General features: G+C 38.1%; 1 protein-coding gene across 4 annotated transcripts in view; it reads left to right on the top strand.

Annotated features, from left to right (window-relative positions):
- Window positions 1–17,835, top strand: part of NIN (ninein) — a 105,760-nt gene that overhangs the window by 66,848 nt on the left and 21,077 nt on the right. For all 4 annotated transcript variants that reach the window (XM_036842353.1, XM_036842355.1, XM_036842352.1 and 1 more), the window contains 8 exons: window positions 1,491–1,612; window positions 2,731–3,236; window positions 4,158–6,302; window positions 7,598–7,723; window positions 7,832–7,901; window positions 9,946–10,161; window positions 12,935–13,048; window positions 15,978–16,100. In XM_036842353.1, coding sequence (XP_036698248.1) covers window positions 1,491–1,612; window positions 2,731–3,236; window positions 4,158–6,302; window positions 7,598–7,723; window positions 7,832–7,901; window positions 9,946–10,161; window positions 12,935–13,048; window positions 15,978–16,100 — 3,422 coding nt within the window. The remainder of the gene's footprint in view (window positions 1–1,490; window positions 1,613–2,730; window positions 3,237–4,157; window positions 6,303–7,597; window positions 7,724–7,831; window positions 7,902–9,945; window positions 10,162–12,934; window positions 13,049–15,977; window positions 16,101–17,835) is intronic.

Genomic DNA, 17,835 nt, shown 5'->3' with positions numbered 1-17,835 from the left:
GTATGACAGTGTTTTGGAGAGTGAGCTAGCCAGAAACCACAAAATTTGATTTCCTTATGCTGGCTATGCTAAATGTCTGCAAAACAACAAATAAGATAAATAAACCTTGGTTGCCTGTGCCTTTGAGGAGGATTTTGAGTAGCAAGGTTGGAAGGCAGAGTCATTTGGGAACCCTCCTACATTCATTATCAGCTCTTTTCCTCCCTCCTGGCATCCTGCCCCTTTCCTCCAGTGTGTTGAATTTCCATTTCAGAAAGGGTTTATAATAAATTCTTCATCATAAATAGTTTTCCCCACTGCTCCTTGGAACAGGAGTACAGGTTCTTACAAGGGTTGTTTATTCTTCTCCTTACCTATTTATTCTAGAATAAATAAGGGATTGGGGAGGGGACAGGGACAGGCTTGAACACCTTTCCTCTGATTCTAAGTCTGTACTCTGTAGCCTTACTGTGGTATAAGAATGGAGCCCAACTGATATGATGTATCTCAGAAGTTTTTCTGGGCTTTTCCATAGATGACCAAGGGCTGGGAGTTCTCCTCATGGGTACATGAGGCTGTGTCATCTTGGGGTGGTTTACACCCCAGGTATCACTTCTCAGTTGGGGATATGCCATGATAGATGAAGAGGAAGCCCAAAGCAAGACTGTCAATTCCAGATGCTAGACTTATGCTCTTTCTTGCATCTGCGTGTGTATCTCTACATGAAAAGCTCTTTTGAGTCCCCTGCCTTAAGAGATTTCTAACATAGTATTAGATGTAATCATTTTGTCTTTGTACTAGCTCAGCCCTCAGCTTATGCTTCACATTTCAGTGTCCTTCTCAGTCATCATCATGGGCAGTTGCAGAGGTGAACTCATATGAATGAGTTGAGAATTTTCTATCGAATCTGCCTATATCCAGGTTCCTAACCCATGCCCTATTCTTTAAAAAATTTTAGCTGATAATTTAAGGTAAGGCCCTATCTGCACTACAGGAAATTAATATTACAATACTGAATCTTCTGTAATGTTGAGGGGTGGGTTGGATATCTTGACCCATGAAGTTAACACCTCAAAGCATAGCAAGTATGCTGGCCGTTCATTCTCCTGCCACATTGCCCCTCTACTAATTTGTCACTCAGTATTCATTGGATGGAAAGAAGGCTGGTTGGTTTGACCGAACTACCTCACTCTTCAGGATTTTCATTAGGAGGAGGTCACCTTTAAGCAACAATTTCCACATCTACTCCCACCTGCTATTCTACTGGATTCTATTAAGGTTTGCTACATTGCCTGTAAATGAAAGAATCTGTTCACCTTCATTTTTTCTTGTTTTCCCTAATACTTAAAAACAAGAGACTTCTCTTGCCTTCTGTTGTTTCCTAGTAGATCTCATCTGTAGTAATTTAAGCTAAAAATTATTCCTCAATTAAACTGGATATCCTTCCTTAGATGCCAGTTGTGTTATTGAAAGAACCTGCTGCAGGGTCAACAGATCCCATGTGTTTTCAGGGCTTGGTTCTGAAGAATGCAATCCATTGAATATGAGCATCGAGGCGGAGCTGGTCATCGAACAGATGAAAGAACAACATCACAGGGACTTGTGTTGCCTGAGACTGGAGCTTGAAGATAAAGTAAGACCTTCTTATCAATCCTGTTCTCTGATTTCTTTGAGCTCTGACAAGCTTTTGCATGTAGGACATTCTCAATTCTTTTTTCTCAAAGAGCAGCACTTTCTATACCTTTCCTCTTGTGTCCTGTTGGCTACCAGGAACGCACTACCTCAGCATGGTTTCACAGGCCAAGGGTGAGGCCTTTTCCTCATAGGAGAGAGTTTCTTAAAAATGTAGTATCTTCAATCCTAGCAAGCATGGAACTCGCAGACCATTACATTATTTCCAACTCATTGAAAAACATCTTAATAAAACCAAAAAGCCCTTTGATATAGCATTACTTCCTAAATTAGGTACAAATTCTGAATCTTGGCCTTCAAAACCCTTTACCGTGTTGCATTAGGTTATATTTCCAGTCTTCTCTTTTACCATTCCTTTGAGTTACCTTATCCTCCAAACTAGGTAGTTTGCTGCTCTTCATCACACTGTCCTCTTTTGCTCATGCTATTACGTGCTGTGTTATTATTTCTTTCTACCTCTTGAAAGTCTACTTAACCTTCAGAGTTTATATCAAATGCTACCTCTTACATTTCTGAAGTCTCCCAACCAAATGTGATTTTTCCCTCCTTTGAATCCCAGGTTACATTGTAACTATTTTTCCTATACCTTTTATATGTTTTATTCTGACTTGTAGTATACTTTTTTGTATTTGTCATGAGCATGTCTAGAGTGGTTTTTCCTTAATGACAGGGGCTATGTCTTACCCAACTTTGTGTCCCCATGCGGCCTGCAGGGTACCTGACAGGTGTTAAACAAATACTTAAATTTAATTAACTATGTTAAGGCCCTAAGTTTGCAGTTGGAGAGGATGCCCGTGGAGACAAATGGTATCTCTGTGAAGGTCTAGTCAGTTTTAATAGAGTTGTTCAGAAACTAATAAAATTCAACCAAGTTAAAAAGGTAATCAAACCATGCCTGACTTAAAAATATCTTATTTAATGTGTTTTTGAATTGTTACTTTAAAACAAAAAATGGGAAAACTGAGGAATGTCTTGTAGGAGAAAAGTAATTACTGCCCCATCACCTTTCCATGGCCTTGAGTTGAATAACATTATGGTGGTTTTACTTTCTGGCTTTAGGTGCATCATTATGAAAAGCAGCTAGATGAAACCAAGGTTGCCTGTAAAAAGGAGCAGGAGAACGTGAAGCAAAAGTATGAAAATGAAGTGCACATCTTGGAAGAACAAATAAGTGACCTTAAAAATGAAATTGCAGAACTTCAGGGCCAGACAGTGGTACTCAAGGAGGTACAACACACGGCTATCTGCAGACATGAGGAGGAGAAAAAACAACTGGAAATGAAATGGGATGAGGAAAAGGCTCACCTGCAGGAGGAGCTGAGGCTGGAGCATGAGATGGAGCTAAAGGCTAGGCTGGAGCAGGCAGAGGAAAGCTTTAATGGAGAGAGGGAAAAACTCATTCAAAATGGTGCCTGGACAGAAGAGAAGGTGAGAAGCTTGACTCAGGAACTAGAACAAGTTCACCAGGAGCAACTGAAAAGCCTGGTGGAGAAGCACACTCTTGAGAAAGAGGAATTGCAAAAAGAGCTCTTGGAAAAACACCAAAGGGAACTACATGAGGGAAGGTAAGAAAATGGGGGAAATGGAGGAACCTGGGGCACCATTCCTCGGGGGCACCAGAAATCCCAGTCAATTAAGGAGACTTTGAAAAATCAGAAGACAAAATAGCCCACTGACTGACTAGATTCTTCTTTAGTTTTTCAACTTGTTTTGCCATTGTTTAGATATAAGCCTACCTTGGGGTATTGAAACTTTTTTTTAGAAAGAGGAAAGTATTTTTTGTATCAGGCATGTACTTTTTAAGGTTCCAGATGAGGATAAGATTATCACAAATGTGATTTCTTCCTAGTTCAGTCTTGCTGTTTTCTGAGAAAGGCCATTTATAAGCTAGATTCTGGGCAAAGTTACATTTCCTTCCAGAGTTATGAAACACCATTTTGTGCTTACTTTCCTCACGTGAAATCTCAGGTACTTTTCAGGGCTTTGGTGCTTCATACTTTAACCTGGTGCTACTTTATTAAATAAAAAGCAAAACATAATGAATTTGTTAATATGTGTGGTTTATATGACTATTATCCACCAATGTCTACTTAATTAAAATGGAAGAATTTTATGTATTTCCCAAATTAGGGTTTAGGCTAATATGCATTTGAACATTTAATGTGAAATATCAGCCTAAGTTTTTGGCTAAAAATCCATAAACAAATACATCTGGGAGTATACCAAAGAATTTGGTTTCTAAATTTTCTTCTAAATGCAGAGAGAGGTAAGTAAATCTTTTAAATTAATTATGGCTGCCAGCATTGGCTCTCAGAAATGAGATCCCTTCTCAGTATAAATGAATCACATAGGAATAAGTGAAGACCATTTTTAGAAAATATTTAAATTGTTTGCTTGGCTGCTTCTTCTATGCACGGGAAAATGTTTTTTGTTTGCTTCTGGAGTTGATGGCAGTTTCAGTAATGCTGTATGTTGACCACATTTAGGGAAAAAATGGAAACTGAGTGTAATAGAAGAACCTCTCAGATAGAAGCCCAGTTTCAGGCTGACTGTCAGAAAGTCGCTGAGAGATGTGAAAATGCTCTGCGAAGTCTGGAGGGGCACTACCGCCGAGAGATGAAGGAGGTCCTGGAACAACAGCGCGAGGAGAGATCCCAGTGGGAGTTTGAGAAGGACGAGCTCACCCAGGAGTGTGCAGAAGCCCAGGAGCAGCTTAAAGAGACTCTCCAGAGAGAGAAAGCGACTTCTCTGGTCCTGACCCAGGAGAGAGAGATGCTGGAGAAAACATACAAAGAACATTTGAACGGCATGGTTGTTGAGAGAGAGCAGCTACTCAAAGACCTGGAAGATCTAAGAACTGTGTCGGAAAGTCAGCAAAGTCTGCTGTCCAGCCAGATACTTGAGCTGAAGAGCAGTCATGAAAGAGAACTGAAGGACCGTGAGCAGGTCCTGTGCCAGGCAGGCGCCTCGGAGCAGCTGGCCAGCCAGAGGCTTGAAAGGCTAGAAAGGGAACATGACCAGGAGAGGCAGGAAATGATGTCCAAGCTTCTGGCCGTGGAGAATGTCTACAAAGCGACCTGTGAGAAAGCAGATCGAGAGAGGGCTGAGATGAGCACAGAAATCTCCAGGCTTCAGGATAAAATTAAGGAAATGGAGCAGGTGGCATCTCCTCCCTCCAGGCTTCAGAATGGCTGCCAGGCAATGGGAAGGGAGGAGGTGGAAGGAAGTGGAGCCATGTCCCTGCTCCAGCAAGGAGAGCAGCTGTTGGAAGAGAATGGAGATGTCCTCTTAAGCCTGCAAAGAGCTCATGAACGAGCAGTGAAGGAAAATGTGAAAATGGCAACTGAAATTTCTAGGTTGCAACAGAGGCTGCAAAAATTAGAGCCAGAGTCAGTAATGTCTTCTTGTTTAGATGAGCCAACTACTGGGTTTTTTGGAAATTCCGTGGAACAAACAGAGCCATTTTTACTGCCAAACCGAATGAAACAAGTAGAAGGTGGAACCATGCAGCACGTCCTAAGTGATCTGCAAGGAGATGAGGTCCGGGATCTGGAAAGTACGGGGACAAGCTCTGGTCAGAGACAGGAGGTCAGAATAGAGGAGTCTGAAGCATCAATAGAGAGTTTTTCTGAGCTTGAAAATAGTGAGGAGACCAGGACTGAAACCTGGGACCTAAAGAATCAGATTGGCCAGCTTCAGGAACAACTAATGATCTTACGTGCAGACTGTGATCGAGCTTCTGAAAAGAAACAGGACTTACTTTTTGATGTTTCTGTGCTAAAAAAGAAATTAAAGATGCTTGAAAGAATCCCCGAGGCTTCCACCAAGTATAAATTGTTATATGAAGATGCTAGTAGAGAAAATGAGTGTCTTCAGGAAGAGCTGAGAGTCATGGAGACGCGCTACGATGAAGCACTAGAAAATAACAAAGAACTCACTTCAGAAATGTTCCGATTACAGGATGAGCTAAAGAAAGTTGAAGAAGTGACTGAAACATTCCTTAGCCTGGAAAAGAGTTACGACGAGGTCAAAAGAGAAAATGAGGAACTGCATGTTCTTGTTTTGAGACTTCAAGGCAAGATCGAGAAGCTGCAAGAAAGAGCAGTGCTGCAGTATGACTGCTTCTCCTTATGGGAAGCCCATTTAGATAACCTGGAAGTCGGACCTGATGAAAAGGTCCTTGAACTAAATCAGACACTGGAAGAGTGTGTACCAAAGGTTATGAGTGTACACCATATTATAGAAGAACATTGTCAAGAAAACCAGTACCTAGAGCAGGAGAATACACAGCTCTTAGAAAAAGTAAGAGCACATGAAATTGCCTGGCTACGTGGAACACTCCAGACACATCAAGAAAAGCCTGGAGTACAGAACCAAGTAATACTGGAGGAAAACACTGCTCTCCTCAGCCTTCAGGACAGACATTTTCAGCGCCAGGCCACAATCACAGAGTTAGAACGGGAGAAAAAGAAGCTGCAGGAGCTGACTAGAAAGTTGAGGGAAAGAGTCACTGCTTTAGTTAAGCAAAAAGATGTACCTTCTCAAGGAGAAAAGGAGGAAGAGCTGAAGGCAATGATGCATGACTTGCAAATCACGTGCAGTGAGATGCAGCAAAAAGTTGAGCTTCTGAGGTAATGTATGCACCTTCTACACTTCACGGAATCCCACAGAGCACCTCACCAAATCTAACTTCACTGCTTGCTGTGCCTAGAGAAACTAACCTGTTAGTCTTCAAGAAGAGAGCAGTGCTTTAGACTTCCTTCTGCTTCTGTGTCATATTAACAAGTAGAATAACCCTGCCTAGGAGGCACTCCTTCCTCTATAGGAAATAAATGTCATTCATTTAGGGTGTGAAAGTTCATGATGGAGAGTGTTAGTTGTTTAACCATGTGCATCATCAATGTATGTCAAGTCTTTAACTCTTTTGTAGCACTTCATTTGGATGGATAGTTTTGGTGGATTTTTTTTGGCTAAATGTTGGTTATTTTCCTCATTTTGATGAAACAAGTTATATGAGAATGAATGCCTTTCGTGTATCGTTAACTCACTTGGTAGATAAGAACTCTCTTCTTATACTAATATAGGAAAAGTGTTGTGTCTCATGGCTTATAGTTTTTCACTTATATCACTTGAAGTGCAGGCTGATATTCCGTAAACATTGGAAATTTATCTTAGAACATAATTTTTTGAGGAGCTATCAGGTTCTAATAAACGTGCTCGAAGAACAAAGACAAAAATGATACTAATTTGAACCACTGCTCACTCAACTTTATAAAATATGATTGCAGTAGCCTTCTAACAAATTTGGTTCAAAAAAAAAACTTGTAAAATATTACATCATGTCTGAAATATCTTAATGATATGAAAAAACAAAATAATTCTGGGTGTAGTTTTTCCTCGTTTTACCTCAGACCATATTTAGTTCTAAAAATCATAATGAGATGAAAGAAATCACAAAGTAAACATTAGTGTACATATTTTGACATGGCCCTTTCATTTATGTAGTGAATTTTCTTTCTCTAGGTACCCTGGGGTTTAAAACTGAAGCTCATACAGCTTAGTAATATGGCTTTTGTCTTTTACGAGCAGGCAGGACTTCAGACTGAAATAAATAATTTGCTCAAAGCATATGCTTGCCACTGAGAAAGTCAGCAACCAGGATGGGCATTGAGTCTCCTTTCTGTCTCCATGCTCAAGTGTTTTAGTCACACTTCCCTAATGTCTTTTAGTGAAATTCTTGCTTCCCAAAAGAAATGAGTCAATATGTCGTAGCTTGATTTCCAAGCACCAAGAGACTACTAATTTAGGCTTTTCTTTTTAACTGGCATGGAACACGTGTTTAATTGGAAGTTACTATAAAGTATTTTCCAAAGATGCCAGATGACTGCCTTGTTACAACTATTTTTTTAAAATCTCTGTACTTCAGATATGAATCTGAGAAGCTTCAAGAGGAAAATTCTATTTTGAGAAATGAAATTACTACTTTAAATGAAGAAGACAGCATTTCTAACCTGAAATTAGGGAAATTAAATGGATCTCAGGAAGAAATGGGGTAAGACATATATTTAAATGTTCTTAAGGCATTTTTGTGAGGACTAAAACTATTTTACTTCAACTGTTAAAGCCTAACTCTTAAGTTATATTTTCATTGTCCCTTTAGGCAAAAAATAGAAACCGTAAAACAGGAAAAAGCTGCAGTTCAGAAGATGGTTGAAAATTTAAAGAAACAGGTAAGGAGAGAATATTTCCCAATGTTTCCTGATTCTAAAATTTTCTTTTTTTAAATCTGAAATTTACAGCACGTGCTACTGGAAACGTAGCTAATAATGGTAAGGTTGTAAATCCTGAGTTTCAAAATGGAAACTCACCTCATGCTAATTCTAAATTAGGTTTCTATTTTTTGTGAATATAATAACGTATATATTATTTCTAGACTCTGGTGCTGAATACTAGCTTTATAATCAGTGGGAGTGGGGAGGTGATAACCTCTAAACCTGAACCTGTGAAATACTAGCTCTATGCTGCCTGTGGTTTTGTTTTGTTTTTAATTAGATTCAGTTGTGCTCTTTGTAGCAGATGGCTTTTTAAAAAAATATTTATTTATTTATTTTGGCTGCGCCAGGTCTTAGTTGCAGCACACGGGATCTTTGTTGCAGCATGCGGACTCCTTAGTTGCAGCATGCATGCAGTATCTAGTTCCCCGACCAGGGATCGAACCAGGGCCCCCTGCATTGGGAGTGCACAGTCTTATCCCCTGGACCACCAGGGAGGTCCCCACATGTGGTTTCAATTCATGTTAGTTCCTTCCTCTTTCCTCACCACAATTAAAAGCAGAAAGTTAAGAACAGCATTTTACAGATATAGAATACTAGTTAATCCGTGTATATTTTCACAGAATTATGATTTATTTAGATAGCTTGTGCCGTTCAATGCCCAATTTGTATAATCTCAACAATATGCAATTGTGTGGGGAAAAGCCATTTGAGAATCTATCTGAAACAGTCAAAAGACAAGGACATCCTGGGAAAAGACTATTTTCAGCGCTTGAAATAGACAAGGTGTTAACGTCCAAAATATATTCTGTACTCTTACAAACAAATTGCAAAATGCAGTAGAAAAGTGAATAATTTATATGATTGGTCAAGTCAGAAAAAAAGAAGAGAACATATAAAAAGATGGTTAGCTTCATTAGTAATTAGGGAAGGGCAAATTAAATGAGTTTCTTTTTTTCACCTGTCAGATTAGCAAAAATTAAAGATTGATCTTGTCTAGTATTAAAAAGGGAATGAGGAAATGAATATACTCATACATTGTTGATAGGACTATAAGTTGGTAGTCTGTGAGGAAGACATTGTGGGGATATCGATCAAAACAGTAATGTATACGCACACCTTCTAACCCAGCAGCCCTACTTCCAAAAATAAGATCCTAAATACAAAATGCTACCATGTGTAAATGAATTTTCCAAAAGATTTTGTTTCTTCATAATTAAAAGAAAGAATGATTATAAACCTATATGTTCATCAGTGTGGGAATGGATAAATGCAGTATGGAATGTCTTGATACATGGAATACCCTATAGCAGGGGTTCCCAACCCCGGGGCCGCAGACCACTACTGGTCCGCAGCCTGTTAGGAACCGGGCCACACAGCAGGAGGTGAGCGGCGGTAGAGAGTGAAGCTTCATCTGCTGCCCCCCATCGCTCCCCATCACTCGCGTTACCACCTGAACCATCCCCCTCCCCCACCCCTCCCCAGCCCAGGTCCATGGAAAAATTGTCTTCCATGAAACCGATCCCTGGTGCCAAAAAGGTTGGCGACCGCTGCCCTATAGACACTAAAAATATGGCATGTGGTGGTTTCTGAATGCATCGATTTGGAAAGATAAGAGTCTGTAATATATTATAAGTGGAAAAAGCAGACTATCCGAACATCTGAAATAATGCAAATTTTTGTTCTAAAGAAGGAAAAAAACTACACGTATATAGGTCTGTATATGCATAGAAAACAATCTGTAGGGATACGTACCCAGCTGTGAACAGTGGCTACCCCTGTGGGGTACTCTGTGGACAGAGTGTCTATCACTTCTTCATACTCTTCTGAACTGATTGACTTTGTAATAATGAGTATGTATTTTTTCTGCTATTAAATGTGTGTGTGTGTGTGTGTGTGTATGTATAACTTTACATAGAGAGGGTAAAACAACTAGTCTCTAAATATATTTTTAGCAGAAGTAGGATAACTAGTTTTTAAGACTTATTTCAATTTTAATTAGATTTCAGAATTAAAAACCAAAAACCAACAGTTGGATTTGGAAAATATGGAGCTTAGCCAAAAGAATTCTCAAAATCAGAAAGAACTGCAAGAAGTTAATCAACGTCTGGCAGAGATGCTAAGTCAGAAGGATAAAGAGCCAGGACACAGTACATGTGAGGAATGGGAACAAGAGAAGTCTAATCTAAAAGAAGAACTGGAACACTGTAAAGTGCAGGTATGGTCTACAGCCACTCTACAGCCTTTCTGGAGGAAATCCCAGTAAATAAAAGAAATGCTTGTATTTAATTTCTTATACATAAAGTCCTAATTATTAAAACAGTGTGGTGTTCGCACATGAATAGACAGATAAGTGGAAGAGAAAGTTTAAAATTAGACCCAAATACATATGGAAAATTAGTATATAACAAAGGTAGGTTCTCAAATCACTGGGGTAAAGATGGACTTTTTAATAAGTGGTGCCTAGATAACTGGGTAGACAATTGAAAATAAAATTAGATCCATATCTTATACCATACATAAGGGTAAATTCCAATTGGATTAGGAGTCTAAATATAAAAGGTAAAACATACAAGTACTAGTAGAAACCGGGCAAATTCATCTTTAGGCTTGGTGTAGAGAAAGGCTATGTAACGATGACTCATAAACTAGAGGCAAAAAATGACCTGATTAAATTTTTAAAAATTTTTTCATGACCAAGAAAATACCATAAACAAAGTCAAAAGACAGCTCACAAACTGGGAGAAAATATTTGCATCATATACCACCAAGAGTGGAGCTAATATCCCTACTATGTAAAGAACTCTTAAAAGTCAAATGGCTTAGGAGCAAAATCTGATAGCCAAATGGGAAAAAATACATGAACAAAAATTCACACACAAAAAAAAGAGATAAAAATGGCCCTCAAACCCTGAAAAAATGTTCAAAATTACTCAGAATTAGAGAAATGCAAATAACACTGATATCTCATTTCTCACCTATGAGATTGGCAACAATTTAAAAATATAACAACATATTCTGTTGGCAAGGGTTTGGGAAAACAGGCACTTTCATACATTGCTGGTGGAATATAAACTGATATTGTATTTCTGGAAGGAAATTTGGCAAATCTAACAAAATTACATACATACTTACCTTTTGTCCTAGCAATCTGACTTCTAGGAATTTACCCTAAAGATATTCCTCTAAAAATATGAAAATTCACCGCAAAGGGTTGGTTATTCATTGCAGCATTGTTTGTAACTGCAAAATATTGGAAACAACCTATATGCCCATACATCGGAGAGTTGTTGGATAAATGTGATGGGTATAGCCACACCATGCAGTAGTATTCTACAGCTATAAAAAAAAGAAAGAATGGACAAATGAGAAAGATCTCTTGGTGTGAAATGATTTCCAGGACATACTGTTAGGTGAAAAAAGAAGAGCTCAAAAGAGTATCTAAGATAGTATGTCTCCATCCATGTAAGAAAGAAGGGGATATTAGACAATACACATGTATTTGTGTAAAAGAAATACAGAAATTTATGTAAAAGAAATATGGGAATGATAAACCAGATAACTAAAGAGATGGTTACCTATAGAGGGCGAGTGGGGAAGGGATGGAAGAGAGGAATGGGAATGTGACAGAAGGAATGAGGAAGGGAGTGACACTTACGAGAACATTTTCCCATAGCTCTGACACTTAGAACCATAGTAATGTTTTACATACTCTTCGCATACCCCCTCAAATAAACACACAATTAAAACCAATCCAAAAAACAAAGATGGGGGGGTACTAAAATGGAACACAAACACTAACAAATGAACCTAACTGTATTGTAAATGGATAACATAGCTACAATGTGGAAGAAAATAAGTAATTTAGAAATTAGTATCTTGACTGTATATGGTAGGGTTAAGACAAAAAGAAGTGTACATAAAGGCAATAACAATCTAGTCAGTAAATGTGTTTCTCATGGGGGTGTATGTTAGTAATTCTGGAACTACTCTGTGTATACTAGAATTGAACAAACAAGTAAACGTATTGTAGATAATAAGAACTGCATTTCTCATTTTTGGAAAAGGAAGTTGCAAGTGGGGAAACTGAGAAGGCTAAAATGAACCCTCTGATATTGGATTGGAATTTGAGGTATTAGTATAAACTCGTATTTCTTAATGTATAGACAGATAGATAGATACAGAGATGTAGATGTGTGTATATGGATCAAGTACCCAGATCTTGGTTTCTAAACACTATTCTCGTATAAGAGGAGCCTGGGCTACTTGGAAAAATGATTGCTCCCAAGGCTGGGGCAGGGTCAATTCAAGATGAGCCTGGAACATCTCATGGTGTCAGAAAGAAAAAGGTGCCCCCCAAAAGATGGGGCATGTCAAAAGGACAGGGCACAACCTGAAGAAGCTCCTAATGGCCAAAGCTGGAATAATTTGATCAACAAAATAAAGCATAGCATAAAATAAGTATAATTATAAAATGCAAAATAAAATAAATATCTATAGGTCCATACTGTTATAAAAAAAATTGAATACATAAATAACGGGGGGAGAAATAACAGCTCTTCCTTGCAAGAGAATTCCAATTAATAAATGTAGGAAGAAAGAAGGAAATAGAAAGTCTTCATTAGGCAAACACCAGAGTCGTAATTGTTGTAGATAAAATCCACTGATAGACACTAAAATCAATAAGCAAAAGCTTAAGGAAAAACACTATTTGCATGGTCTCAAAGCATCTCCCCCCAGAGAAAGGTAGTAACTTTACAGTGAAGAAATCTTCAAAAACGAACTTAGAAATCATGTTCATGCCATTTTAGTGGAAAGTCTATTAAAAGATAGTTTTGGTTAGTTCCACTGAGTGTAAGGACAAATGATCTTAAACAGTGTGTCACTGAATTTATACTAGTGTTTCCTTAATGCTGCCTTTTGTGAACTTACTAAGTTTCCCCAGGCTAAATGAATATGTGTATTATATGCCTTTTTAAATTTTTTCTTAGTCTTCCACTTTAGTGTCTTCTCTGGAGGCAGAACTTTCTGAAGTTAAACTACAAATTCATGTTGTGGAACAGGAAAACCTCCTTCTCAAAGATGAACTGGAGAAAATGAAACAAGTAAGATCGTGTGTTGCTTAGGTGGGGACAGGGGGTATGGGAGGGCTCATAGAATAACATGCACCTGATGGTCTGACTTTTCTAGCCACCAAATGTCCTTTTTACTGAGTCCTGTTAACAAGCTTATTACTTAGTAAAGTTGAGGGCTTGCAGTACAAGTCTATTTATAAGGGCTCCTATTGCTAATTCTCTAAATGTTGTTCTAGTTATGTAACTTACGTGTTGTAGACTGACATTCTGTTACTATAAATGAACCATAACCACTTCAGTTTAAGAAATTTGTTGCTCTACCTTCTCCCGGCCAGGTGTTAAATAATATAAATTTGTCTAAAAAGATGGTGACTTTCTTACTCATAACTTTAATATCTGTTCACCCAGATTTGTGAGACACAGGTGAAGCTGGTCCCTCATCATCGCTTTTTCTCATAGTGAGTTTGAGGCATCTATCTTGGGCAGAAGAGTAGATTCTAGAACATTATCAGGGATTCAGTCTCACCTATGAATCTGGCTTTAAGAAGCACATTTCAAAGTTTCAAACAAAGACCTAATTTTAAGTATAAAAGAGGGTTCACCTTAATATATTCTGAACGTTGTCCAATTTTATTCTTTATTCTGAATTTTTCATTGAGCACATGAATCCCTCAGTTTGAGCAATTCTGATTTATACTAGGAGAATTTAGTTTTTCCATTTTATTTATTTGCTTCACCAAAGGATTACTTTAATATTATGATATCCTTAGATTATAAAATTATCTTAACACCTATTCAGCCTATGAGCATGAAGGTGTCCTTCTCTGAATGCTGAGTCTGTACCACTGAGTGTGTTTATGTTCATGTTGATTCCTAATTGACACCTGTAAGTCTTGATTTCCTAATAGGATTATAAGACTCTCAGGGAATTTGTATCTCTTACACTGCCTAATACAGTACTGGTACCCGATAGGTGCTTTATAAGAACCTTTTCAAGTCAGATGCTGCTATGCAAAGTTTATCTGTTCTGCAATAGCAGAAGCTGTCTGTCCATATAAACATTCCAGAAGTTAAAAGGCTCTTCTGTGGTATATAAGTATTCCAGAGCTGTTATTACTAAATTCATCCTAATTAACTTGGGCATACTTTTCTCCTTTATCATTTTCTGTCTGTTGTTCAACCTTTCAGATGATAATGGTGGATTCCAAATCCATAGCATGGGAAATGTATGCTTTGTGATTTTGCCAAGCTAGGGATCGGAAGAAAAGGAGCTGAGTTGGGAGTAAAATAGTATGATGAGGACATCATTTGGCACATTTTTATTGCTTTTTTTTTGAAGCATTGATATAAATAGTGAGATGGAAAAACAGTGAGCCCTTTTGATTTTGGTGGGCAGTTGTTCAAGGCACCTGGACTCTTGGATCACAAGAGTTAAGACAGTGTCAGCCCATTGTTGCTTCCATACAGCTTGGACCTAGAAAGCCTGTGCTGCTCTGTATGACATAATAATTTCTTGTTCACAAAACATTTTTATTTGTATTATCTGTTGCACTGAAAGGAAACACGAATAGCATCAGCAGTAGTCACATACCAGTCTGTAGACACCCAAAATGATACCAGGCTTTGTGAGGGTCTGGGGATGGGGTAGTGAGCAAAGGAAAAAAGGCCTTTGTTAACCAATGCCCAGGTTCTTTACACTTTCCTTCATCCTTCTGACTTGTTTAGATTTGTAAATTATGCTGGATTTGTTGCCAGTTGAAAACAAGATTCAATCCTTAAAGTCTATTTTGTCATACTATTCCTAAAGCTAAATGTAATAGAACTTCAGGTAAAAAGTTGAAAGATGGCCATAAAATCATAATGACAATAAATAATTGAAAATTGAAAGCCAAGTGAAGTAGAGGGAAATTGAAAACATATGAACTATGGGAAGGGTTAAGAAGTGTAAGAAACAATCAGTCTCCTTAAAGCAGTGGTTGTGGGGAGGTGGAAATTGCTCCCCCACCCCAAGACATTTAGCAATGTCTGGGGACATTTTGGGTTTTCACACCCAGTGTATGGGGAGGCAGGCTGTGCTACTGGAATCTAACAGGTAACACCAGAGATGCTGCTAACCATCCTACAGTGCGTAGGACAGTCTCCCACAGCAAGGAATTACCTGCCCCCAAATGTCAGTAGTGCTAAGGCTGATGATGAAAAGGAACAAAGAGTTTTCGGTTTGCCTTGATGCCATAAAGTGGCAGAGGAAGAAGCCAGTGTGTCCATACCAGCAACCTTTTTCTTAGCAAGTCAATTTAGGCATCTTCCAAAGGGAAGGGTATGCAGAACGAGCTGAAAAACACTGCTTGATTTATCTTTAAACTTGCCCTTGGGACTTCCCTGGTGGTCCAGCGGTGAAAGACTTCGTGCTCCCAATGCAGGGGGCCCGGGTTCGATCCCTGGTCAGGGAACTAGATCCTACATGCCGCAGCTAAGACTCAGCACAGCCAAATAAATAAATAAATATTTTTTAAAAAAACAAACAAAAAACTTCCCCTTTTGTTGGTTGATACATTGTACTTGGTTGATGCCAATTCCATAGTCTTGATTGAAAAAGATTTTTTTCTAGTTAAAAAGACATGGGGAAAATGTTTTGTGCTATATGTACACAAGTTAAATTGATGACAGAATGGCAGTATGTTATTTATTTTATCCTGAAGGTAAAACAGAAAGCTAGGACCATTACTTAATGTCTGGTTGATTTTGTCTAAGCAGACATTTCGGCAGTCAGTTGGAGAATAGAGAGAAGCCAGCAGGGAACGTTTTGTTAAAGTTAATTATAGTCCCCTAGAGTTTATATGTCCTCGGAAATATCTACAGATAGGGAAACAGCAGCAGCCATGAAAATGTCCTGTTTATAAATACATCTTTTTAAATACAACCATGAGACGTGATGGGTGGGCTTGTTTATCTCTTACAGCTGCACAGATGTCCCAATCTCTCTGACTTCCAGCAAAAAATTTCTAGTATTCTAAACCACAATGAAAAACTGCTGAAAGAAAAGGAAGCTCTAAGTGAAGAATTAAATAGCTGTGTTGATAAGGTAGTAAAAATAAGACTTTTTTACCATCATTGGACATTGTGTACCATAATGAGCATTTCTCTAATGCCAGTGGCACGTGGGGGGCTACATGTTAGCCTAAAAGTCTCCTAGAACAGTATTTTGTGACCTTAGAGCTCCTAAAGCCATGATTTTTTTTTCTTTTATTGAAGTATAGTTGATTTACAATATTGTGTTAGTTTCAGGTGCATAGCAGAGTGATTCAGTTATATGTGTATGTGTGTGTGTGTACTTCTTTTTTTCCATTATTTTCCATTATAGATTATTACAAGATATGGAATATAATTCACTGTGCTATACAGTAAATCCTTGTTTATTTTAGATATGGTACTGTATATCTGTTAATCCCATACTCCTAATTTATCCCTCCCTCCTCCTCCTCTTTTGGTAACCGTAAGTGTGTTTTCTATGTCTGTGAGTCTGTTTCTGTTTTGTAAATAGTTCATTTGTACCATTTGTTAGATTCCAGATATAAGGGATATCATGTAATATTTGGCTTTCTCTAACTGACTTCACTTAGTATGATAATCTCTAGGTCCATATTGTTTCATTCTTTTTTATGGCTGAGTAATATTCCACTGTGTGTATGTATCTTCTTTATCCATTCATCTGTCAGTGAACACTTAGGTTCCTTCCATGTCTTGGCGGTTGTAAATAGTGCCGCTATTAACATTGGGGTGCATATATCTTTTTTAATTAGAGTTTTTGTCTTTTCTGGATATATGCCCAGAAGTGGGATTGCAGGATCATACGGTAACTCTATTTTTAGTTTTTTAAGAAACCTCCGTACTGTTCTCCATAGTGTCTGCACCAATTTACATTCTCACCACAATGAAGGAGGGTTCCCTTTTCTCCACCCCCTCTCCAGCATTTATTATTTGTAGACTTTTTGATGATGGCCATTCTGACTGGTATGAGGTGATACCTCACTGTAGTTTTGACTTGCATTTCTCTAATTATTAACAATATTGAGCATCTTTTCATGTGCCTGTTGGCCATCTGTATGTCTTCTTTGAAGAAATGTCTGTTTAGGTTTTCTGCCCATTTTTTGATTTGGTTGTTTGGTGTTTTTGTTTTTTTGTTCTGTTTTGATATTTAGTTGTATGAGTTGTTTATATATTTTGAAAATTAATCCCTTGTTGGTCACATCCTTTCTGCATGTTTTCTCCCAGTCTTCAAGTTGTCCTTTTGTTTTGTTGATGGTTCCCTTGCTGTGCAAAAGTTTTTAAGTTTAATTAGGTCCCATTTGTTTATTTTTGCTTTTATTTCTTTTGCCTTGGGAGACTGACCTAAGAAAATATTGCTGCAATTTATGTCAGAGAATGTTTTGCCTATGTTCTCTTCTAGGAGTTTTATGGTGTCATGTCTTATATATACGTCTTTAAGCCATTTTGAGTTTATTTTTGTGTATGGTGTGAGGGAGTATTCTAACTTCATTGTTTTACATGTAGCTGTCCAGCTTTCCCAATGCTGCTTATTGAAAGAGACTCTCTTTTCTCCATTATATATTCTTGCCTCCTTTGTCCAAGATTAAATGACTGTAGGTGTGTGGGTTTATTTCTGGACTCTATTCTGTTCCATTGATCCGTATGTCTGTTTTTGTGCCATTACCATACTGTTTTCATTACTATAGCTTTGTAGTATTGTCTGAAGTCTGGAAGGGTTATGTCTCTAGCTTTGTTCATTTTTCTCAAGGTTGCTTTGGCAATTTTGGGTC

This window comes from Balaenoptera musculus, chromosome 2 (assembly GCF_009873245.2).
Source record: "Balaenoptera musculus isolate JJ_BM4_2016_0621 chromosome 2, mBalMus1.pri.v3, whole genome shotgun sequence".
Lineage (NCBI taxonomy): Eukaryota > Metazoa > Chordata > Mammalia > Artiodactyla > Balaenopteridae > Balaenoptera > Balaenoptera musculus.
The sequence above is the reverse complement of the archived record's forward strand: the minus strand, read 5'-3'. Positions and strand labels throughout refer to the sequence as shown.